This window comes from Anopheles ziemanni, chromosome 3, assembly GCF_943734765.1.
Source record: "Anopheles ziemanni chromosome 3, idAnoZiCoDA_A2_x.2, whole genome shotgun sequence".
NCBI lineage: Eukaryota > Metazoa > Arthropoda > Insecta > Diptera > Culicidae > Anopheles > Anopheles ziemanni.
The window spans coordinates 25516307-25540978 of record NC_080706.1 but is presented as its reverse complement, the minus strand read 5'-3'; the positions used below and the strand labels follow the sequence as shown (position 1 = coordinate 25540978).

At 47.0% G+C, this 24672-nt stretch overlaps 6 protein-coding genes across 6 annotated transcripts; 4 read left to right on the top strand and 2 right to left on the bottom strand.

The window, feature by feature from the left end:
* The first annotated feature begins 161 nt into the window (after positions 1 to 161).
* LOC131287353 (potassium channel subfamily K member 18) lies at positions 162 to 2895 on the top strand. Its single transcript, XM_058316395.1, has 5 exons — positions 162 to 468; positions 553 to 799; positions 866 to 1062; positions 2034 to 2175; positions 2250 to 2895. The coding sequence occupies exons 1-5, from the start codon at positions 162 to 164 to the stop codon at positions 2893 to 2895; spliced, it is 1539 nt and encodes a 512-aa protein (XP_058172378.1).
* Positions 2896 to 11665: 8770 nt separating this feature from the next.
* Positions 11666 to 12724, bottom strand: LOC131289022 (uncharacterized). Its single transcript, XM_058318214.1, has 2 exons — positions 12677 to 12724; positions 11666 to 12610 (listed from the first exon to the last, which is right to left on the bottom strand). Exons 1-2 carry the CDS (start codon positions 12722 to 12724, stop codon positions 11666 to 11668), a joined length of 993 nt encoding a protein of 330 aa, XP_058174197.1.
* Positions 12725 to 13967: 1243 nt separating this feature from the next.
* On the top strand, positions 13968 to 18050 carry LOC131289550 (integrator complex subunit 2). The gene is made up of 3 exons (XM_058318833.1): positions 13968 to 14306; positions 14380 to 17246; positions 17596 to 18050. The coding sequence occupies exons 1-3, from the start codon at positions 14026 to 14028 to the stop codon at positions 17913 to 17915; spliced, it is 3468 nt and encodes a 1155-aa protein (XP_058174816.1). The 5' UTR covers positions 13968 to 14025; the 3' UTR covers positions 17916 to 18050.
* On the bottom strand, positions 18048 to 18889 carry LOC131289551 (uncharacterized). Its single transcript, XM_058318834.1, has 2 exons — positions 18701 to 18889; positions 18048 to 18635 (listed from the first exon to the last, which is right to left on the bottom strand). Exons 1-2 carry the CDS (start codon positions 18864 to 18866, stop codon positions 18058 to 18060), a joined length of 744 nt encoding a protein of 247 aa, XP_058174817.1. The 5' UTR covers positions 18867 to 18889; the 3' UTR covers positions 18048 to 18057.
* Positions 18890 to 19304: 415 nt separating this feature from the next.
* On the top strand, positions 19305 to 23150 carry LOC131289670 (AP-3 complex subunit beta-2). The gene is made up of 4 exons (XM_058318967.1): positions 19305 to 19499; positions 19579 to 20236; positions 20324 to 20930; positions 21006 to 23150. Exons 1-4 carry the CDS (start codon positions 19375 to 19377, stop codon positions 23120 to 23122), a joined length of 3507 nt encoding a protein of 1168 aa, XP_058174950.1. The 5' UTR covers positions 19305 to 19374; the 3' UTR covers positions 23123 to 23150.
* Positions 23151 to 23628: 478 nt separating this feature from the next.
* LOC131287358 (histone deacetylase complex subunit SAP18) lies at positions 23629 to 24401 on the top strand. Its single transcript, XM_058316400.1, has 2 exons — positions 23629 to 23722; positions 23806 to 24401. The coding sequence occupies exons 1-2, from the start codon at positions 23654 to 23656 to the stop codon at positions 24184 to 24186; spliced, it is 450 nt and encodes a 149-aa protein (XP_058172383.1). The 5' UTR covers positions 23629 to 23653; the 3' UTR covers positions 24187 to 24401.
* The last annotated feature ends 271 nt before the right edge of the window (positions 24402 to 24672 follow it).

The following is a 24672-nucleotide window of genomic DNA, read 5'->3' as shown; positions in this document are numbered from 1 at the left end:
CTATTGACGGCAACTAAGGGTTGGAGTTGGCCAGATTCGCCTGAATCCAGCTGAAGTTGAAGGATATTCTCTGCCGCTGGGGTGTTGGGATTTGTTGAGTAAAATAAGTGCGTCAGATTGAGCGGTATGCAGTGTCCGGGATGCGACGGAGCTAGGCAACCATGAGCGAGAAGGACGGCCACGAGCACTACCGTTACGACACGTACGCACCGCTGGTCAAGTCCGCGACCATGAAGGGCGTCAAGGCAGCACACTGCACCAGCGAGACGAGTACCGTGCTCAAGGGTGGCACGCAGACCACCATGACCAAGCACGGCACGACGGTACACGGCAGCGGCAAGGACGCACCGGACGGGCGGTCCCGCTGCTGCTCGTGCTGTGGCGGTGGCCGCGGAAGTTCCACCTTTTGGGCCGCACTCTTGACGAACATCGGTGTCTGCACGCTACTGCTGGCGTACACACTGTTGGGTAAGTGTGTCCGGAGCCTAAAAATGCTCTCGGATAAACCCCCACGTTCTTGGTTAAACATATATGGCACTTGCCTCCCCAAAGGTTCGTTCATATTCCTCGCGATTGAGGGTGGCGCCTCGCAGATGCAGCAGCGCACGCTGGCCGCAACCAACCGCCACCAGAAGCAGCAGACGCTGCAGAACCACCACCACGGGCGACACGATATGGCCAACCTCACCTTTCCCCAGCTGATCCTGCTCGAGGCGGTCGAAGCCCGCCAGAAGACGGTGGAGAACATCTGGGACATTACGGTGTCGCTAAACATTCTCTATCGCGAAAACTGGACAAGGTAGCAACGCGGGAAAATGCCTTGCGCCCCAAAACCAGGTGTAACCCTGCTCTCTTCCCTCCGCAGATTGGCATCCCTGGAGATTGCCCGGTTTCAGGAGCAGTTCGTCAATAGGCTGCTGGAGGAGATGACCCAGATTAACAACATGCAGCACGCGGCCACCGGGTCGGGCGGTGGCGCACACGATCAGGCCCACGGGCCGGACAATAATTGGACCTTTGCCAGGGCGTTCCTCTACTCACTGACCATTTTGACGACGATCGGTAAGTTCCGGGTGAGAATGTATTAAAGCCCTAGGGAACGAGGTCCTAACATTTTACGACGCAAGATAAGGTTCGCAACCTTTGGGAAACGATAATGGCAGAAAATCTCCGCCGTTCAGTGCGGAAAGGATGATTCGATGTGCAATTTGTAATGATTAAAATTTAAAGTTAGTTAAATCCTAAACCCTCACGTTCCGTTCGCACACCGGCAAGGCTAATTGATACTTTCTCGGGCGGTTGTTTATCTTCCTTCGGTTGGAATAACTTCCGTAACTTCGAGGTGGCAAAGTGCTACTGCCGTTAGGGCGAACGGCACAACAACGCCTTTCCGCGAGGCCCGCCCGATTAATAGCCATTTACGGTACATTGAGTAAAGTGATAAAAGCAATTATCAGGCGAAACACCTTCGAACCTACCGGCTGCCCAAACATGAGAATGGCTCCGAGGGTTGGCGGGCCGGCAGTGGATGGAATCCATTTTATTTTTTTAATCTGCTACTATTCCACAAGAGACGGTGCATCCTTCCCCGTTCCCGGTACCTTCGAAGTTCGGGACGGTCAGGGTAAAAACACGGTGTAATGGTTTCGCACCTGCAAGGAATCCCGGTTGTTAGTTTAATGGTTCCACTTTCGTACCAAAATAAGTATTGGAACCCCCAATACTTCGCTTTACCCTACCCTTTTCGGACATTTCCCAACAAAGTGCTCACGTTCTCTGGCGCCATGTTGTTTAGAGCTGGGCACGTGTCGCTCCACTCGGTCACGTTTTTCTCAAGAAAAGTATCCTTCGGCCGAGAGCGTAAAATAAGAAGCTGGAAGAGACTTTCGCAGTCCTTCATTAGCTCGGTTCCATTAGCAGGGGGAGGGTATGTTGGATGATGTATTCGCCGGCAGGACATCGAACGCTTTCAGTTTAATGCCAGAAGAGACTGTTGATGGAAATGCTAATCCGCGTGTTCCGTCCGTTTGCAGGCTATGGAAGTGTTGCCCCCCGGACCGTGCTCGGTAGGATGATAACGCTGGCGTACGCAGTGCTTGGCATTCCTCTGACGTTGGTGTACCTCTCCAGTACTGGCGGGATGCTGGCAAAGGTCGCCCGAGGCGTATTTTCCAGGTACGTTTACTGCTATGCCGTCAGAAACACGTTTAAAATACCTTTTACTTTTCCGCTTTGCCTTCCCAAAATAGGGTCCTTTGCTGCTGCCTGTGCTCGAACTGTGGATACTGCTGCTACGACGAGAAGCGCATGGAGGAAAAGGAGAAGCGCATGAAACGCAAACGCCAGCAGATGGAAATGCACCAGCAGCAGCAGCAGCATCTGGGCCTCTCCGGTCAGGAACCGTACTACGTGCGCTCGGGTTCGCTGCAGAACAGCGTTAGCTCGCCGGAGAAACAGCTGACCATGCTGGCGGCGGCCGCCACCACACCCGACCTCGACTCAACCACCGGCAGCAGCGACAGTGAGTCGCGTGCCTCCATGCACGGGCTCAGCATCCTCGCACCGATCCTGCTCTGCGTGGCGATGATGTCGATCTACATCGTGGTCGGTGCCCTGACGCTGTTCCGGCTCGAGTCGCTACCGCTGTCCGACGGCGTGTACTTCTGCTTCATGGCCCTGTCGACGATCGGGTTCGGGACGCTGGCACCCGGTACGAGGCGCGAGTCGGCCGCCACCACGTGGTTTTGCTCCGGCTACATCATGGCCGGCATGGCGCTGACGGCGATGTGCTTCAACGTGCTGCACGACGAGATAATCCACCGGCTGCGGCACATGGTCGAGATGCAAAAGGAGATCAAGAACCACAACGAGCAGCGGCGGTTCCTCGCCTCATGACGGTACGAGAAGAACACCAACCTGTACCAACGGAATCCCACCGAGGAAACGCTCATTACCGGTAAGGTGATGCCTTTTGTGGACGGCCAGCTATACACAATTAATTTGATAGATTCATCATATACATAAATCATACTTTATGAGACAATTTTGTTAAAAGTTATCTTTCTTTTTACCATTTAACTAAAACTTATGTCTTACGACTTCAAATATCTTATTTTTATACCTTCGCAATGTACCTCTGAGGGGGTGCCCATGGCGCAGCGGTAGCGCGAGGAAACACCACACCACAGGTGTGGGATCGAATCTCGAGTCTGGCATCCTCCGGTATTACGAACGGCTGACCACCGATCTATAATATATACCGTCTTTCGGTCACACAAACTCTCTTCGGAGAGAGGCCTTGTCCCACTTGGGGATGTCGTGCCACATAAAAAAAAAAAAAAAAAAAAATGTACCTCTGAAGACTCTTAAATAATGTTTGAGCATTGATTTTTAGTTTGAATTTTACGTAATCATTTTTTTTAATTGAAAAATCTTGTGGCAAACTATGACTGTTCAGGGTTTTCGGCAAATTTTTTGAAAAGGGTTTAAAAAATGCTTTTAATAAATAATCAGGTTTGATGTCTTGTGGTTCAAATATTATAATTTTCCGTTTCCACTAAGCCCCAGGTGGCTTTAATACAGTTGTTAATTATCATAGGAATATCGGGTTGAAAGTAAATGGTAAAAATATGTTTTAGTTCTTATTGCAGGCTCATGGATAATATTTAGTAAAAATGCAATTTTGTGGATTATTTCATCCACCTTTCTTGTTCATTCCAACTTTAAGCATTTTGTTAGGAGTGAAACTCCCGAAATCCTTCAATTATGATCGATAGCGTAGTCAAAGTAACAAAGATTGTTGTGAGAAAGTACTTCATGCATCGTGTGTGTCCTAGGTGTTTAGGGTAGCACTATCATGCTATTTGATGTTGTAATAAAGTGGACAGAAAGAATAGCAATCTTTCCACTAGAAGGAATTCGGCAAAAGGATGTGCGCAGTTTGGGACTCCGAAACCCTTCGGAATATGAGAAACAATCGTAACTCAATTACTCGCTCGATACCATCTACCGGGAGGGTACCTTCCCATTTCCTAGCCCAAAAAGGGGTTCTGTTAGGGGAAATCGGTGATAGATGGAGCGGGCGTAAGGTGGAGAAAAGCGAGGGAATTGAAAATGGGTTCTAATTTAATCAACCACCAATCAAAGACCGATCAGCGAAAGGCTCCTTCGGTTCGTTGTTACTGAAGGATAGTGGAAAGTGTCCCGTAACCGATATGGAATGACTACCGGGCAAAGGTAATTCGATTAATTGGTCTCGAACCAGTTCGAAGGTACAGTTTGTTTAGTACAGCCGAAAATCTGGATATTTGAAAATGTATAGTAAAGATCAACAAAGTTTCAGTGAAAGTGGATTTAAATCATTCTTTGGGAGTTTACATTTATTTCTCTATTATATATGTTTGTTTTTTCTCTGTTATTTTGTTTGCCCCCTAGGTACTCCGACGTCGGTAATATTTACCCAGGAGCCAGACCTCGGCCAACTTCATATGCCGCACGAGTGCCACTCGGTACATCATCCGGTCGCCCACGAGCTGATCCCGATCGTTACGATGGCCCCGAACGGGCCGAGTCCGGCCGGTATGCCGGCGGAAATGCTGTCGGACCTTGGCCCCGGAGCGGTCGTTGGGCAGTCGATGCTACACCCGATAGGCGATCCGGCGCACGCCGCGGGCCTACCGATGATGACTTCGAATCTGAACACTGGCGTGTACACGCTGCCGGAGGAGTCCGAACAGGAATCGGAAGAGTGTCCGGCGATGTAAGCGCGCCGTCACCGAGATGAGCTTCTCTACCGTACTTACGATACAGGAAGTGTTTCTTGGAAGAGGGAAACCGAACACAAAAAACACCCATAACACCCAATCAATTGTTGAGCCCTTTTTCTATGTAGGATTTGCCATTGCTACCGGATGTGTGGAAAAACAATCGAGAATGTACAACTAGGTAGAAATATTTTTTCTGCAATGGACAATTGTCCAATGGTAATTTCCCCAAATCTTTTGTTGCAGAAGTGTCTCGTAGAAAGAAACATGGAAGGTAATGAAATAGGAAGAAAGGGCATAAAAAATCCTTCCCAGTTTTCTACTTTCAATCATATTTCTGAAAGGTGTAAACATTTTTGTACATAATTTGTATAAACTACCTCCCCTGCGATTCTTTGCTGCTACTTAATAAAATAAGTTAATATCATCGTTGTGTGACGCCCTTTCCGGAGTAGCTCCTATTTTAGACGCAACTACTTGTTCCTCCCGCCAATATGCCACTGCAAAGGTGCGTGGCATATATTAGATAAACAAAAAATCTCCGCTTTTCTAATCGAAGCCGACCTGCATGTTTATATAATGTTCATCTTACAAGAAAGGCAACGCCGCCATGTCGCCAACGGAAGGAAAACGAAGGATGAATCCGATAGATTGGATCGAGAATCGAGAAATCGAATTGACAGGAAAATGTAGTAGTATTCCCTTGACGCGAGCCTAGTTAAAAGTAATTACAATTCGAAGTAAATAAAAGTAAAACGTATATCACACTCAGCATCTAAATAACTAGATAAAGATAGGAGCAAAACAAGGGACACTTATAGACGCAGTCTGTATCTCTCGATGTTTATTACCGATTTATACAGTCCACAGGAAGGGAATAATTTACGGTACGTGCGAAAAATATGTTCGATGAACTTCAATCATTTTACTGTAGGCAACTGGGGCGTGCGTTTGGAACCGATCCTTTCGCTCACCTCTCCGGGTATTAGGAACAAAATATTTATTTTACAAATGGATTTGGATTTTGCAAAATTGTTCTACACATTTTCACATTTGGGGCGAGTTGTTTATAGATCGTAAAAGTACTTGTTGCTGTGGCAGAATACCCGTCTTGTTGTAAAATACTTGTTCAAATATATTCGGCATCCGAATAGTATCAAATTGTCACGCCAGCTGCTAAACAACTCACTTTGGTTTGGTTTATGATACGAAATCAGTAAGAGGTTAAAATATGGGAGGTGTTTTATTCGTGATTATGAGGGCAGGGCAGAATTGATTGTGTATTGATTATGCATTGATATGTGTGCACATACGTATGCTCAGAGCCGACGGAAGCAAAACAGACGAAATTAGTCAACACTAGCCGAAAGAAGTTAATACCGGACCTAATACTTTCACTCGATATGGTGCAACATGTATCGCAATATTATCGTATATAATACAGAACCATAATTCTCCTTCCATTGTAGCTATCGCCAGAGCGTGTAGAAGAAACTCTTACGGTGCCAGAAAGGTGGCTTCCACAATTGCACCGGGAAATGAAAGATCCCTTGAAACAGTTGGAATTGCCATCGAGACTAAAACAAAAGAAAAGAAAAAAAGATATCGTTTAGAAACAACGATCAGTTCTTGCAAAGAGAAAAAGCCGACAACATTTTCATTTCCTACAGCACATGCTTGTTAGGATAGTTTATTTTCCGCCCAAACGAGCTATGGAAAGCATGTACGGAGAAGCTTCCTTCAATGTATTTATACTTGCTGAGTGGAATGATAAATGGTACGTTATGTTTGGTATTTTAGAAAAACAATGGAATTCCGAACGATTGACCACAAAGAAAGGGCGGGTTACAGAAGCTAAATAAATAGAAAAACAAAATGACACTTAAATCAATGAACACAATGTGATAAATAATGAAAATTTTGAACGTAACTAAGCTGGGATGCACCTATAATAAATTCACCGGCAAACTGGGAAAATTCTGCCGGGATTTACAGCAGACAAGCTGGCAGGAGGCGACTTGGTGACTTTGAGAGTTCTTAACATGGTACATATAATAAACATACAATCTCCTCGTTCATCGTATACAGTATCATAAAATATCGAAGCAAAAGTAAAGTGGAGTGAAATGCCGGACACGATCGTGGGCGTGCAGACGATGTCCAACGCTCTCCGATCGAGGCGTATGGTTGATGTAATAAAAACAAAGGTATATGAATAAACAACATCCACGAAAGAATAATTATTATTGACTGTTGCTTTTCAATTGATGTATGGGTTATTTCCATTAGGCGAATTGCTGTAAATTTTTCTATAGTTTGGTAATTTAAATAAATTTATAGTTTTGTTCGCCCAATCTCACTGTCTCTGCCTTGTTATGCCGTAACATGCAAATTAACAAACCCTTTCACCATCCGCCCACGTTTGGACTAGTTGGGCGAAAGCTACAGGAAATTTTTGAGCGAGAAAATAAGACGCATTTTTTCCGGTATGTTTTAACTTTCGGTCAAACAGGTTCTTAATGCAGGATTTTTTTGGATAACAGAATCGCTGGTGGACCGCGCAACCTGGAAGTCCAAAATCCCAAAGTTGTATGGGGTTGTACGTATTGCAAATGTTATTTTTAGCACGTTGAATTACTGGTTATTTCATTGAAGACGTTTTGTCATCCATTCTTAAAGGACATTTATGAAGGACGCCGAGGGGTTTTAATCTATATAAATATTTTTTTTTCTTAAAGTGTGACGTTTTAAAAATATAATTCAACTAGATAAATGTACTTTACTGTATTGAATGACCGAGTGGACCAGCGAGGCTCTTTTCACTTCATACCACTGAAGCAAATATTTGTTTAACGTATTGATATTAAACACCGTTGGTCGTCTCGATAATTACCAGTGTGTTAATTTCATACGTGTACACGTCAACCTATCTCAACTTGCCAATCCACTCAACACTTCTTCTCCTACAGGGGCAAAAGGAAGAGTAAACACAAAAGGCAAAGAGTAAAAATGCATTCGTACGCGCTGCACCATTATGGTTATACCGATTCCGTTGCATCCGTTTCTTCTTGTGCATGATTTTTGCACCAACATACATGCCATTTGCCACTCATACGAGAATGTTGACCCACGAACTTTCCCTCGCGATTTCTTCCTTCCTTTAACTGGACTCGTCTTTCTCTTCCTTCCTGCCTTGTCTTATACCAGGGCTATCCTAAACCGTCCGTAAAATGGATTCGAAATCGTTCAATCAGTCAATGTCTTGCAGACCGAGATCGGTCTCGGGATAGTGACCGTCAGCTGCAATAGGTAGGCAGGTATTTCCCCGCGGCTTTTGACCTTCATTTTATTCAAGTTCAATGCCATCGAAAGCGAGGCATGGAAAGTCGCTCGAGCAGATAAAAGGTCCGATCTCGTGCCCCGAGTGCATTTCCATCCATTCCGACGCCGGGTGTAATTTGTGGCAAAAGGAATGGCCAAACGCAACCCCATTGGTGGTTGCAGCTGACGGAACGATTGAACGAGATGATCATATGCGATCGTAAGAGGGCAACTACCAACTGGTGGTAACATTAATGTTACTATTTCGCATGAAATGTCTAAACTCGTTTTAGTTTTACAACCGCCTAACGGAAAGTCGTTTTTGACAGCAACATTCAAATCAGGTGCGCGCTTATTGAATAATGATAGACGATCGACGGAAGTTCAACGACCACGCCTGTTGCACACCTTCGTAAACATTTTTTTTCTAACGCCTGCTGGGTAACGTAATAATCCGCCCGGAACGTAGGTGTTTATCATGTGGAATTTCGGGCGAATAAACTGATTTGCGTTTGTTTTTTGCTCCAAAAATCGAAATGCCAAAGGCGCATCCTTCTGAAGATATATGCACAAACACATATGCACAGAAACAGGGGGATCGTCATGGAAGAAGGGGGTTGTAAACAAACCCCGGTTACGGTCCTCGGAAACTGGTTCTCTACGGAACAATGTCCGTTCGAAGTTGCGTGAAATGGGCATCAGCCAAATGGGGGTGATATTTCTCATTAAGAATTCAAACTCAGCTATCATATCAGCGTTCGGCAACGCATTCCTAAAGCAGGAACTGTGAGTTTGCCTTTTTTGGCTATATGGATCAGAGTAAATACTTCAAAAGAGGGAATCAAGGGCACCATCAAGGTTTGCCACCTTATTAACCTGCGATTTCTGTTTATTGGTGTCTGCCTTAGCTTGATCAGACAAATTCCATCACGTTTGCAACAATTCCACAGTTTTTACAGCGCTTTAATTTTATATTTAGTTCATGATATGTTTTATTACATTTCATCAGTTGATATACTTGTGCTTCTCACAGAAATCCTTCTTGCACAGAGATATTCATCCGACGGCGTCACGGAGCGGGGTGTTTGTTTACTGTCCATCGCCATCCCTTCCCATCCAGCTCCCGGCTCCAGCACACACTTAATCACACGGTTTGTCACTCGCACGATCAAGAAGAGAAAGTGACAACATTGCCGCAGATGGAACCCGGGCTAATGTAAAGGTCGCAGATCGGATCAAGATCGTCGCTTGGAACGGACCGGGAGCGCGCCGGGGCGGGCCGAAACCAATTGAAAATCCGACCGTAAAAGCAGAAGCAGAAACCGGCCCAACAAAGAGTGCACCTCCCATGCTGCCACCCTCGCGCATGTTCCCGCGTTCGATCACTTATTGCAGACCGCCGTGCGTGCCCCTTTCGCGGTTTGCGCGTTCTCTCGCGTATCTTCGCGCTCCAGGCGGCGCATCCGGGGAAAATGGGATGGGCCACCTGTGGGCGGAAGGGCACAAGGGAATGGAATTGGAATTCGCACTGAATGTGTGTGCCAGTGTGGATTCGCCGCCGGGTACGATCGGGCTCCGGGTGACGTATCGGAATCAGTCCCGATCCAGACGGCAAACCGAGCTGACCGCGACATGTGCCGTGCGTTGAAGTTTATCCTGTTCGCTTCCTGTGCCGTTTTTTACGGTGGTCTGTTGCAATCGGTGAGTGGGCTGGAGTGGACGTGATTGTTCAGTTCGTTTGGAATGAGCACAAAGTGATTTTTCATGTTTTTTGGTTATTTACGATAAAAGAGAACAAAAAAAAAACAACCGTTGGTTTCCTTCGCCTTAAGAAGAAGTGACGTTTTAAGTAAATTTTTTCGTGTCAATTTTTGAATTGAAAAATACAGTGGAATTGGTGTGGTGGTGTGAAAGTTTTGTGCGTAGTTATTGTTATATGCATATTTAAATTGACGTCTTAAATTATTGAAAGTGCTGTAGTAGTTATTATCTTTTCCTTAATTCTATTTATTTTTGTGTTCATTCAGTATGAGCTAAAATAATCTTTATTAATTTGTGACAAATGGCCCACTTTTAAACCGCATTAATATTTGTGCAATAATTCCTCTCCAAATAAACCTGCGCTGCCTGACTTGACTCAGGTCGCCTCAGCAGCCGACGATGTTTCCGCCGATGAGATCGAAAAGCTGGCCGAACAAGGCCCTCTGCTGGTGAACAACTACATTCCGGTGACGATGCAAATTTTACACCACTGCATCGAGATGATTCAGTACGAGCCGGTAATGGGTGCGCCTGGGACGGAAGCCAGTGGAAAACCGACAACTACCAGACGTCCAACTACCACGACTACTACAACCACCAGTCCGCCAGATACTACTTCCTCGAGTACGGCGAAGCCCGTTGGTTCGTATGTTCCGATATGATCGCGTCGGGGTTTCATGAAATGATCAAATAAGAGCACGAAGTATTTCTTCTTCAGATGCCCTTATGCATCCTACCAGTCCGCATAAGCCCGGCTACTATGGGCCGGAAAAACCACCCCCAACACCGGCGCCAACTACGGTAGAAACGACCACAACGTCGACGACGACAACAACGACGACGACGTCGACGACCACAACAACGACCGAGTCGCCGCGGGTGGATAATAAGCCTAGCGCAGGAAGTTTGCTGTGGAGTGATAAACCTTTCGCCGAATGGTTCCTGCAAAACAAACGCAAAGAAGTGCAACAGAATTGTAAGACGGTGGGATCGTGGGATATAGTGAACAACAATTAACGGAAACTGTCTTCTTTTAGCCCTGTTGAATGTGGAGTTTCTGGATCATCTCCCATTGAAGGTACTGCAGGATTTCAACGGCGAACCCTACGAGCCGCTAGCTCTGCGACCCGAGGATAACGCTAACGAGTTCCGGCGCTTGTACGATGACTCGTACCGGGGGCCAGTTCCCCCAGTAGTGGAGGAGAAGGCAACCAAGAAGGGCGGTAAAAAGAGGGTTCCTCCGACGAAACCGTACCTTCATATGCTCGTGCTGTACGATCTGCTCAAGCGGGAAGCAAAGAATTCCATGTACAATTTTTATGTGGTACGAACTGTAGCCTAAAGGGCAAGGGCATCAACAGTGCATCGACTAATCCACCATTGTTCAATCATCATTATTTTTAAGGGCTATTCGGAAGCAATTCTTGAGGAAATGTACCAGATGAACTTCCCTTCTGCAAAGGAACAGCTGCAATTTGCGCTGACACAGCTCTTGGAACGTAAGGACATTACAAAATCTGATGTCGTATCACGGACGAAACAAATGATAAAAGGTAGGAAACTCTATGGCCAAGAGCAGAAGTGTCTGCCTTTTTGAAAACTAACCATCTTCGCTTATATACCCAACAGATTTGGATACTAAGAACAGTGCCATAACGTATGCGTTGGAATTAGTGCCACCGTTGGTTTTTGGATTGTGATATAAACGAAGAATACTCGGTACGGAAGACAAATATATGTATTTTTCTATAAAACTATTTTCATACTTTTGTAAACTTAGACCTACTTTATTGTACAGCGTAAGATTATGGGCAGATTTTTTACCAAAATAATGATTGCACTTGCTTAAATATACCCCAAGAAAATCCAGCGATCGAGCCAAACACTTCCAGTATGAATATGCCCAGCGTTTCGACATTTCGCCGGGGGGTGGTATCGGAGGCATCGTTCGGAGCATCTTCCGTCTCCACCACTTTGATCACTTTTGGATCTTCCTCGCCGTCCGTGTCAATCTCGTTTTGAACATCAAGAAATTCGGGTCGATCACCCAGTAGAGGCTCGCCTTCGGTCGATGACTCGAGCGACCGTCGGGTGCGGGGCTTCGATTCCCTCCGGGAGTTTGCCGCCAGTATCAGCAACCCCGTGATGGATGATAGTGCCTTCGCTACGCGTCGCCTCAGAACGTTGCGTCGTGCCTGAAACTGGCTGAGCAGGGTACTTCCGTTCATCGATGGATCGATAAGCGCGGGCTCATTCCCCTCCGGGTGCAGTAGATCCAGATCCGAAGCGAGTTCTTCCGAATCATTGTCGTCGGTGGAATTTGTGAAAAGTTTTTCCAAATCTACAAGCTTCCGATTCGTTTGCGAATCGTTCCCAGTGGTTCCAGTTTTTGGGACGATTGTACGAAACACTAAACTGATCCGTTCGTGCACCGGTTTCACGATGTCGTCGATGATTTGTGCCAGAATCTTGGTCCTGTTCCAGGACAGCCACAGGTTACTTGCCGGGAGAGTCATGATAGAACTCTCCGGACGTTCATCTGGTAGTTCGAGGTCGCTAAGTGATTCACTCAAAGACGGTTCTGTTTGGTTCGACGGAGATGTGCCTTGGGCAGACATTTGTTTTAATTTTCCAGCTTTCATATCCATTTTGGAAGGCATCCGAAAATCGGTAATGTGTGACTGCGGATCATCGGGAGTGGAGGATGATGCTATCACACGTGCAAGCAAATCCCCTAGGAATGGTTTACACACCACAAGCGAAAACTGAAAAGGATTTCCAAGCATTGTCGTTAAATTTGTATCATATTACCATAGTATACACACACGAACCATAGAGAGAACTGTTATCACAAATAGACAGACACAGCTTCGCGCCATTTTGTCATAGGATTTCACTTTCTCGGTATCACAATGCTTTTAGTACACCATACGAAAGCAACTTGAAGCGATCTGATTTACTAGGCCGTCGACACTGGTATACGATTGGGGACACTCTGGTGCCGTCGGAGGTTTCGCATCAGGTCGATTTGTTGGATTCGGGAGAACCTCCCACCGCTAGCCGCTTTCGGCTGCTTTATATGCGCGCATGGTGGCGGCAATCGTACGTGATGACAGAAATTATTCGAATTGCTCACCACGTTCATGGCTAAGGTGGCTCGGAGGAGATACCATCGGATAGCTTTCGGGGACCACGCAGCACTCGAAAACCTTGTCACCATACGTTTCGGTACGGCATACCGGTACAAGGTAAAGGTGAAGATAATCGTTCCGACCGGTGGAAAATACAATTAAATATATATGCCCACTATAAATAGAAGCATGAAGAGTCACCACGTTATCATATTATCAAATTTGAGAAGATTTCATATATGCTGTTGCTATAGCAACGGAATGGTGGAATTTGAAAATCCAGCACGTGTCACACTTAATATAGGTTAATTATTGTTTAATAAGACTGTTAATGTTTATGGCATATTCAAAATATTTAGGAAAACTTTCAAATCACTACTTAACCAAGTTTCAATTGCCTTGCTTAAATGTTGCCTAACTGATAAAAGAATTGTACATTTGTTTAGTAAACGATTTTTCACAATTACTGTTGTGATCAACTTAGAGCCCAATCTTCATAAACTACATATAACAGAATTTTATGAAAGTTGTTTACATATCAGCAGTGGTTTTATTTGAAATCATAAGTCACATTTCAAGCCGGTCTCTGTTGACTATTTGTATTTTAAGCTGTTTAAAATTTGGAAACAGCCAAAGAAACCTTATGAGCATCTTTTGCCTGTTTTCCATTGAAAGTAATTATATTTTTGGATAATTTAAAAGCATTGTCATACATTGGCAAAGACTTTCACTGCAGACTGTACGATTTATTGAATTGTTTGTAAATCAGAGAAAAATTACGAACAAAAACATTCTTGTAAAAATTCAACGTATTATATTTTTGAACGACATCCAACCGGTTCTTGCGAAGGTTTGTATGTGTATGTTCGAACCGTTTCGACATTTCAAAACACACACACATTCACCGCTATAGTCAGTGAACCGGTTGAAGCATTCGTCTGATCTTTAAAAAAGACACATTTCATTCCGCCGCGGTTGCTTTGCAGAAATCTAATTTAAAAGGGTCGCTAGAGAATCGCAAGTCGCTAGCGACCTTAACCACGATCAAGATGAACTTCGCCCCCGTAACGGCAAAGGCGTTTAACGCTATGCAAAACCTGGATATCGCGCAACTGGCCACTTGCAGTCAACAGGAAATCAGGCCGCTTCTGCCGTGCCTAGTGCGGATGAGTCTCCTATCGCCGCTGGACAACACGAAGAGTTGGGCGGAAGCGCGAAAACAAATCCTTTCGCTGCTGGTCGGAATCGAGGTGGTCAATAATATCGTTTCACTGCTGCAGGTCAATTATCACGAGCTGGAGATCGACGTAAAGAAGGAACAGCAGATACGGTTTGTTTACATTGCTGGTTGGGGGGAGATGCAAGTGGTATCATGTTTTTTTTTGTTTATCGCTTGTTTTCAGACAAAAAATTGGCTACACAACGCAAGATTCTGCACAGTTTCACAGTCTCCCGAATGGCATCGTGATGGGGTTTGAGAGGGCCGATGGAACAAACAAGGTTCGGGTGGTCCTTTCGGAACTGTTCTATCTCCAGGCGCAGATCAACGAGCTGGCCGCCCAGGCGTCACTACAAAAGTCATCCTCCAGCGAACACACCATCCGGCCGTCGGAGCTGTTTGATAATGAAATTTACCTCGAAGAAATAGCCGACATTATTTGCATTGCACTGGCCGAACTACCGTCCCTGTTGAACCTCCAGGAAGTGATAGAAACGTTGCTGTACGTGCGCAATGGGTGTAAGATTGTGTGCTGGATCGTGGCCAACATGCCCGACTGCTTCCGCGAGGTAGTAACGGCACTGATCACGAACAGCGACGAAGATACGACCGATGGTCGGGTAAAGCTGGCGGCGTTGTATGAGTTGAGCGAAATGAACCCCAGCCAGGCGCTATCCATGCGTACGATCTGCGTGGAAACGGTCAAGATGCCCTCGCTGATGATCAAACTGAGCCTGAAGGATCCACAGAATCTGGTTGCGTTCGTATCGGGTCTGCTCCTGGGGAACGATCTGAACATTCGTTCGAGCTTTGCGCTCTACATTCGCACCAGTCAAAAGCGCAAAGGGGACGTACTACATCAGCTGCGGGAGGATTTACTGAAGCAGTTGCAGAACAGTATACTTCAGTCGGTGAACGGATCGCTACCGGAAGAGCTGGTTGTCCAAGCGGCCGCAATCTTGCGACTGTACTGTGCCTTGCGTGGCGTTTCGGGGATCAAATTCTTCGACGAAGAAATCCAACTTCTCATGCAGCTGATCACGTCGAAACCACCACCAACTCCGGCGGGCATTCGGTTCGTTTCGCTCGGACTTTGCATGCTTATCGCGTGCCCTTCACTTATCGCACACCAATCACACGAGGCGAAGATGATCGAGTGGATCCAGTGGTTGATCAAGGAGGAGGCTTACTTTGAGAATGTGAGCGAAGTGTCGGCCTCGTTCGGTGAAATGCTGCTACTTATGGCGATCCACTTCCATGGCAATCAATTGACGCACATCTGTGAGCTGGCGTGCGCGACGCTCGGGATGAAGTTTTCCCTTCGCCCGAACACGATCACGCGCATGAAGCTTATCTTCACACAGGAAATATTCACCGAGCAAGTGGTGGCAGCGCACGCGGTTAAGGTGCCGGTCACGCCGAACCTCAATGCGACCATTCCCGGTTACTTGCCGGTACACTGCATTCATCAGCTGTTGAAATCTCGCGCCTTCTCGAAACACAAGGTACCGATCAAGAGCTGGATCTATCGGCAGATATGCAACTCGGTCACGCCGATGCACCCGGTCCTGCCGGCACTGATCGAGGTATACGTGAGCTCGATCATCCTGCCGAACCAGAAGGCAGGCATGCAGCAAGAACAGCACACGCACAAGGCACTTTCGGAGCAGGAAATCCAACAGGTATTTCAGAACGCTGCCGGATTGTGGAATAAGGACCTACACAATGGGAAGAGTATCCCGACCGCCACACACACCGGCGGGGGTAATGCGGAAAAGATTAAAAAGGATCACACTGCGCGCAGCGAAACGATAGAGCTGGACGACACAGGAAATAGACAACCGAACCTCACGCCTCAGTTACTGCTTCTATACTACCTTCTGCTGTACGAGGACGTCCGGTTGAGCTGTATGCCGCAGATCATCGTGAGCGGGCGGCATGTGAAGAGCTACAGCAATGAGTTTATGTCGGAGCTACCGATCAAGTATCTGCTGCAGCAGGCGCAAAAGAATCAGCACGAGTACAGTGCACTGTTCAGTCCGCTGCTCCGACTGCTCGTGACGCACTTTCCACATCTGTCGCTGGTGGACGATTGGATCGACGAAGAGCTGATCCCGTTCAACGATAGCTCGACGGGATTGTTCATTGGTGAGCTGACGATCGTGGAGGCGTTCGAAGAGATCGAGCTTAATCCGGCGCGCGTCATCAAATTGTTGAGACGCATGATGCGCAAATCACCGACCGACATGTGGCCTCTGGCACCCACCTTCACCCGGTACTTTAAGCACACGCTTAACCACACCGTACCGCTGCTACTGCAGGAGCTCTACCGGCAGGTGTGGATGCGGCTCAATACGATCTTCCCCCGAAGGCTGTGGGTGATGTCGATCAACGCGCTGATGCCATCGGATGCGGTGACGAAAAACTTCACCCTCACCCAGGAAAACATTCTGCTTGATCCGCTGCAAGTGTTACGATGCGACGAGCGTGTCTTTCGTTGCTCGAGCGCTCTCACGGTCGTGCTGCGCATTCTGCAGGCTATTTTGGCCGCCTCGCGAAGTCAACTGTCCCGGCATATGCTCGATAAGCCGCTAATCGATGTCAGCGGCAATCAGGCGAAGGCGGACAACGACCGAGAGGAGCTAAAGCTGGCCCTCATTGCGTCGCAGGAAAGTGTTGGTGTGCAGATACTGCTCGAGGCCTGTCTGGAGAAAGAGAAAGACCGCACCATGCCGGGGAGGCTGTGGGCGCTGCGGGAGGTACGCGGCGTGATCTGCTCGTACATTCACCAGGTGTTCATCGCTGAACCGTCGCTGGCCAAGCTGGTGCACTTTCAGGGTTACCCGAGGGAGCTGCTGGCGATGACGGTGCGTGGCATACCGTCGATGCACATCTGTCTCGATTTCATACCGGAACTGCTCAGTATGGCCGAGATGGATAAGCAGATATTTGCCATCGATCTGGCGTCTCATCTTTCGCTGCAATACGCGTTGCCAAAGTCGTTAAGCATAGCGAAGCTCTGCGTAAACACGCTTACAACGCTGTTGGGAGGTATGTTACCATAGAAACAATCGCCCCAATCTTTTAACACTGCCAAGTAAGGGAAAATTCGATGAAGAATATCACGAAACCCGAACTTAAGCTTGATCCCTAACGAAACTGGTTGGCCAATATAAACATATTTAACAAATATATAGTATAGCATATTGTGCTATTTTGCCTTTAAGATGAAGAAAACCAGGAACGATCTTCTCAACATTTCGTGATTTCTACTGCAAAATCGAATCGATCGAATTTGGTCCTAATATACGGGATGATTTGTTTCATAACGACTTATAGGAGTTACAATATGAACTTTATGACGATGTATAACAATATATCCTCTTTACCTTTTCAACAGTTCTTTCCGGTGACACGCGTATCGAAATGTTCCGGGCCGTGCTGCCCTGTATCGTGCGTTTTGCCGAAGCGTTTCCTCCGCTACTGGACGAGTGTATCCTGTTTTTGCTCCAGCTTGGCCGGATAGTACAATCTCAATCGGCTCTCGGTCGTTCCACTTCCCTTCCGTCACTGTTTGTCGGACAGGACTGCAAGGTTCGTTCGCAGAGCCGTCGATTACAGCACGCCGAGAAGCTCGTCGACGAAGTTCGGGAAACATTTGCCAAGCTACTGGATGTGGCCGTCCTCAGCCCTAAGATATACTCCCACTCGGAGGCGTAGCAGAAGTGAAGAGAAGTGAGGGTATTATATAGTAATGTGAGGAGAATTACCTCTTCCCACACAAGTAGCACGCTAAAGGGCTTGTTATAGTGAACATATGAATTGAGAAAAAAAAGAAGATAGATAGCCGTTTTTACCAACCTCATTGTTGGAGTTCTATTGTTTTTCTCTTGAACGTTTGTATCTTACTTTCATCCCATCCATTTTTTAAACGAGCTTCAGTGAACTCATTCACACGTTCCTTCTCAACGCAAGGCCCCAGTCCTTTCTTTGTGTAATTGAACAAGGTCGATCGTTGCTTCGGCCCTTTCCAGGAGCGCATTTCCTCCGGGAAAGTGTCGGGCACGATTACTGAGGCTGCTATTTTGTCTACACTCTTTGGATCTTTCGGTTCACCTTTGACCTTCCTGCGTTGAATTGATGGACGTTTCTGCGGCCCAATTGGTGTTTCAGCGGAAACAGATTCATCTAGATAGTCGTTAAAACTGGACAGCAATCGTACTCCAGGCGCTTCGGCTTTTCTCTTGCCGTTGTTAGTAGCGGATACAGGTTGAGCTGCCGAAACTGCTGGACCATCATCGAACACTATCATGGATCCGATGAGATTCGATAGCTTTGCTGCCATGTGTTTCTTCATAGCCTCGGACACGTTCAGGTCACTCTTCATAACTGTTTCCTCTTCCAGTACATAACGGTTAGATTTTGGGGCATCTGGTGCAGCTTCTACAAACAAGGTGATAATAAGTGGTTTGATTTTTTAAACACTACAGATCGGTGTTACTTACGACTGGTATTCGACACAGCGTTTGTATTTCGCTTGCTTTGCTTCGTTTCCTTTTCCGTTGTAGGAAGCACTGGTTTGTTGAACAATGCATCATTGAGAAAGGAGGTATCTACTGATGCAAGAAGTCGGGCGCTAGTTTCATCTTCGCTGCTGTCCGTGTCGGGCATGGTTACTCGATTATAGGGATACGGAAAACTGGTCCTTTTATGTTCTTGATTTTATGTTTGTTTTCGTAAAAACGCCGGGTATGTGACAGAATGACAGATGGGATGGATTGATTAAAAAATGCACTACACAGGGCTTGTTTCAACTCTTTGTATCACGGCATTTTATCACTCTTCAGATTCGCGAGCGTTTCTGTTATTTCTTAAATTCTAAGAAATTTAAATTAATTTAATTGTTTTTTTTTTCTAGTTTAAAGCCTCATTTTCAGCTTTCAACGATCCTTAACGATATAGATTTTATCGTTCGACAAAATCGCTCGACCGATGTCACCTGTCAAATCCCATACGTCAGGTATCGAAACGGTGACACCAGCTTGGTTGGCAAGTTTGTTTGTAGTCGCGATCAGTTCGCAAGTAAATTGTGCCGTCGGAAAAGGGTTTCAAATCTTTTCATTGCAGTAAACAGTTGTTTGAAGAAAACATTTAGTTGAGCGTTTCCAAAAACATTAAAATGCTTTCGTCAGGTTCGGCTGCCATTGGCGTAAGTGCGCTGGCATCGACGGCGTATGGAAACGAGCGCACGGAGGTGATAGAGTACGCGAACGAAGGGGGTTGCTTTCATGCGGATTACAAAAAGTATGAACTATCGGTACATTGGTTTTACACTGGCCTCATGCTCAAATCTGTTCGTTTTATGTTCTTCCATATTAACCAGACATGATGATCTGAAGCAAATGCTCGACAGCAACAAGGACAGCTTGAAGCTGGAGGCTATGAAGCGTATCATCGGAATGATAGCGAAGGGCCGTGACGCATCCGACCTATTCCCGGCGGTGGTGAAGAATGTGGTGTCGAAAAACATCGAGGTCAAAAAGCTGGTGTACGTCTATCTCGTGCGGTATGCCGAAGAGCAGCAGGATTTGGCACTGCTCTCGATATCCACCTTCCAGCGAGCACTGAAAGATCCGAACCAGCTGATCCGAGCCAGTGCCTTGCGAGTGCTCTCCAGCATCCGGGTATCGATGATCGTACCGATTGTGATGCTTGCCATCCGCGACTCGGCGTCCGACATGAGCCCGTACGTACGAAAAACGGCTGCACATGCCATACCGAAGCTGTACAGTCTCGATCCGGAGCAGAAGGATGAGTTGATCGTAGTGATCGAAAAGCTGCTGGCCGATCGTACCACGCTGGTGGTTGGCTCCGCGGTCATGGCCTTTGAGGAGGTGTGTCCCGAGCGTACGGAATTGATCCACAAGAACTACCGCAAGTTGTGCAACCTACTGGCAGACGTGGACGAGTGGGGTCAGGTCCTTATCATAAACATGCTAACGCGTTACGCTCGAACACAATTTCTGGATCCGAATGCAGATGTAAGTGCAAAAAAAATGTTTCCGTTTTAACGACCACCAGTGATTGTGAAATGTACCATGTTTTTGTATTCATTTTTTTTTATTTAGGATGACGTCGATGTACGGGATGCCGAAAATAAACCATTTTACGAGGACGAATCCGATTCCGATGCATCTGATGGGAAACGGAAGGACGATTCGATTGCTTCGCCTCGGAAAACCTACACACTGGATGTGGACCATCGGATGTTGCTACGGCAGACGAAACCCCTGCTCCAGAGTCGGAATGCATCCGTGGTGATGGCCGTCGCTCAGCTGTACCATCACGTGGCACCGCGTAATGAGGTAGAGATCGTTGCGAAAGCTCTCATCCGGCTGCTGCGAAGCTACAAGGAGGTGCAGAGTGTCGTTCTGACCTGTATTGCATCGATGTCGATCGAGCGGAAGTCCATCTTCGAACCATTCCTGAAGTCGTTCTTTGTGCGTACGAGCGATCAGACGCATATAAAACTGCTGAAGCTGGAGATACTGACGAACCTGGCCACGGCGACCAATATATCGGTGATTTTGCGCGAGTTTCAAACCTACATCAGTAGCAACGATAAAGAGTTTGTGGCGTCGACGATTCAAGCAATCGGTCGGTGTGCAGTATCGATTTCGGAGGTGACCGAGACGTGCTTGAGCGGTTTGGTTCACCTGCTCTCCAATAAGGATGGTAAGTGTGCTGCTCTTTTAGCTGCCTGTGAATGGCCTTTTACTCATTGATTATATTCCTACGCCTCTTTCCCAGAGTACGTCGTGGCGGAAAGTGTGGTCGTAATAAAAAAGTTACTGCACACGCAAAAGGAGGAACACTTTGAGATCATTTCCCAGATGGCCAAACTGCTCGATTTCATTCAAGTTCCGGCAGCCCGCGCCGCCATTCTGTGGCTTATCGGAGAGTACAACGAAAAGGTGCCGAAAATCGCCCCCGACGTGCTGCGGAAGGCCGTCAAGAGCTTCATCGACGAGCAGGATATCGTGAAGCTGCAGGTGCTAAATCTCGCCGTCAAACTGCACATTACCAACCCGGCCCAGACGGCACTACTCTGCCAGCATCTGCATAATCTCGCACGGTACGACTCCAACTACGACATTCGCGATCGAGCACGATTTTTGAAACCTTTCCTTCTCGCCGCTTCCAACAACAACAACGGCAACAACGGTATGAATGGGGGTTCAATATTGTTAACGCACGCGAGAAAGATTTTCCTGTCGGAAAAGGCCGCGCCAACACTGGAGAGCAAGTATCACGGCCGGAGACAGTACCAGCTGGGTTCGTTGTCGCACTATCTTAATATGCCCACGAACGGATACCAGGATTTACCGGCGTGGCCACTCGAAGCCCCCGACAATACGGTTAGGCACGTGGAACCACCGGCGCCGCTTGGTGGTACCGGAAGCGCCGAATACCCCGGAACGGGTCGTGGTGGAGGAGGCGGTGGTGATCGACGGAAGAAGAAATCAAAATCCTTCTACTCCGGTTCGGAAGACGCCAGTAGCACTACGACCGAGGGTGCTTCGTCGGGGTCAGATTCGTCGTCTGGTTCTGGGTCGGGTTCGAACTCGTCTTCGGGATCCGGTTCGGAAAGTTCCGGCAGTGGATCGAGTAGCAGTGGAAGTGGTAGTAGCGGCAGCAGCGGCAGTGGTACTAGTGAGAGCGAAGAAAGCAGCGGTCATTCCTCGTCGGCAAGCGACAACGAAGAATCCGGAACGCAGAAGGGTGTAAGAAAATCACGCAATAGTAGTAGCGCTAAGAGTAGCCAAAAAGCGGAGGAAAGATTCAGCAAGAGTGCGTACAACGAGGTCGAGGGTACGAGCCAATCGAAGCAGGAGACCTCCACGGAGGACAGTGACAGCGATAGCAGTGGTAGTTACGAATCTTCCTCGTCTTCATCTGCGTCTGTAGCAAAGAAAAATGCAACTAAAGCACAGGCTTCGAAACAAACAAAACCAATCAAAGATAATCCTAAACCGGCGGTTAATGCTGCACCGGTCAAAAGCAACCTAGATTTGCTACTCGATCTAGACGACATTCCACCGATCGGACCCGTTATGACCCCTTCGCTTGGAGGCTTTCTAACGCCTTTGGACCAAGCTGCCGGAGGATTGGCCGGTGCTGATGGCGGCACTTCCATCGAACTCGTTGGACCAAGCTTCATTCCTACAAAAAAGCGTGAGCTGTTGAACAAAGTGAACGGTTTCGGTCTCGGAATCGAGTACCGTTTCGTGCGCGCCCCGCATCTGTTCTCGGCGCGAATGGTGTCGGTCGAGCTGACCTTCACGAACCACGGCAATGTGGAGCTGCTCGATATAGCGGTTGGCAGGAAGGCCAACCTTCCGGCTGGCGTGGCGGTGCACGATTTCGCCCCCATTGGCCGTCTTGATCCGAGCCAAACGACGACCGGAATGCTGGGAGTGGATTTTAACGATTCCACCCAACCGATCCCGTTCGAGATCCGGTCCGGGAGTGGGACGAGCCAGGTAACACTGAAAGCCCCCGTCGGTGAGATGGTACGCTCGGTGGCGATCGCGGAAGGTGCGTTCGATAGTGAGCGAGCGAAACTGCGCGGCATGACGGAACATTCCTGTACGCTGACGTTGGGTGAGTCCTTTTCACCGGACAATAAAAGCCTGCACCGGGCCGTGTTCGAGGCGACTAATGTGGCCAGTGTGGTGACGAGTGATTCGCAGCGATTGCTTTTCGCTGGACAAACGATGAACTCGAAAAGCCTTGTGCTTATTGTGTTCGAGAGGAAAGAATCTGCTGCTGTCGGGGGAAATGATTACTCGCTGACCGTTAACTGTGAGAAGCTGGTTGTCGGATCGATGCTGATGAACGAGCTAAAAGCTGCCCTCAAGAAGTAGATCGACTCGCTGTTATTGTTTCCTTTCAATCAGAGGGTCGTACGCTAGCAGCGAATAGAATTTATGGAGAAAAACATTATTTTTATTTATAATCTCATACAAAATACAAATGTGCAAGAATTTATAATAACCAATAAAGAAGACTAATTATTCAAATAAATCTATTAATCAAAGGTTTTTTATACATGAAAACAATTAAGTGAATGTCGTTTTCAAGTGATGGTTTACTCAAACAAGAGGCTATTTTGCATTGTTACGAAAAATATTACAAACTCGGTGCAAAAAGAACTTAGCTCAAATTTTTTCGAATTTAGTTAAATATGTTTTTCAGTTAAAAAAGGGGTGCCTCTTTTTTACCAGAATTATTATAGCAATTCAAACGACTGTCAAAATGAAATGTCAAAAAAAAATTTTCTATGGACCTTTATGTCAAACAAAACTCGTGAAAACACACAAAGTTTGCGGGTAGTGTTTTAAACTACACCGATTTTTAAGCAAGTAAAAGTGTTTTTTACTCATATTTGAACAAGCATGGCAGGTTTAGAGTCAATGATCGTCGAAGAAAAGCAATTACCGCCAAAAGCGGTCGATCGGGAGAAGGTATGGGCTTCGCGAGACCGGCACAGCCGAGGCGTGCCTCAACATGCGTAAAGTGCATCCAATCATTTCGTTTCCAATTTCAGACGTGCCCACTTTTGCTGCGAGTTTTCTGCTCAACCGGCCGGCATCACTCGGCGAACGAGTACGCCTACGGAAATGTGCCGTCGAACGAGTTGCAAATCTACACCTGGATGGACGCGACGCTGCGCGAGCTGACGACACTCGTACGAGACGTGAATCCAGAGACGCGCCGGAAAGGCACGTACTTCGACTTTGCCATCGTGTCCCCGGATCGCACGTCGAACTATCGGATGCGCGAGATCGGCGTTACCTGCTCTGGCCAGAAGGGTGCAGACGACTCGAAAACGTTGGCGCAGGCCAAGTTCACCATAGGCGATTTTATGGACATCAACATAACTCCACCGAACCGCATCCCGCCACCCCGTAGACAGCGACCATTCTAGGATCTTTCGGAAGTTTCTGACCGGAGACAATATGTGTGTTTGTGTGTAATAGTTCAGGAAAGAAAGTGGACAAATACGGATTTAAGGAGAAAGTCTCGTAAATCATGTGGCACCGATGAAAGACGTAGTGGCATCGTGCGAACAACCGACGAGAAAGACCATGTAGATTTTTATTAAATCGAACCAATCGTTATTTGGAAGCATTTTTCGGTAAGGCAAACAGAAGACAAACTTGGTAGCCTTGGAATGATTTTCCAAGCGACTTTAACAACTAACCAACCACACAACAGTCATATTGTATCGTAAAACCTTTATTTCGCGTCTCACTCCCCAGCAGGCGTTTGATGTAATTTATCGCATCATTAATTAAGTCTTAGAAAAGTACGAACTAAAGTGTAGATCCCTCGGTACGATAAGCGCATGTGTGTAATAAATACAACCTTTCTGCTACATCAACTATCGACGCTGGTGTCGCTTGCCGACTTT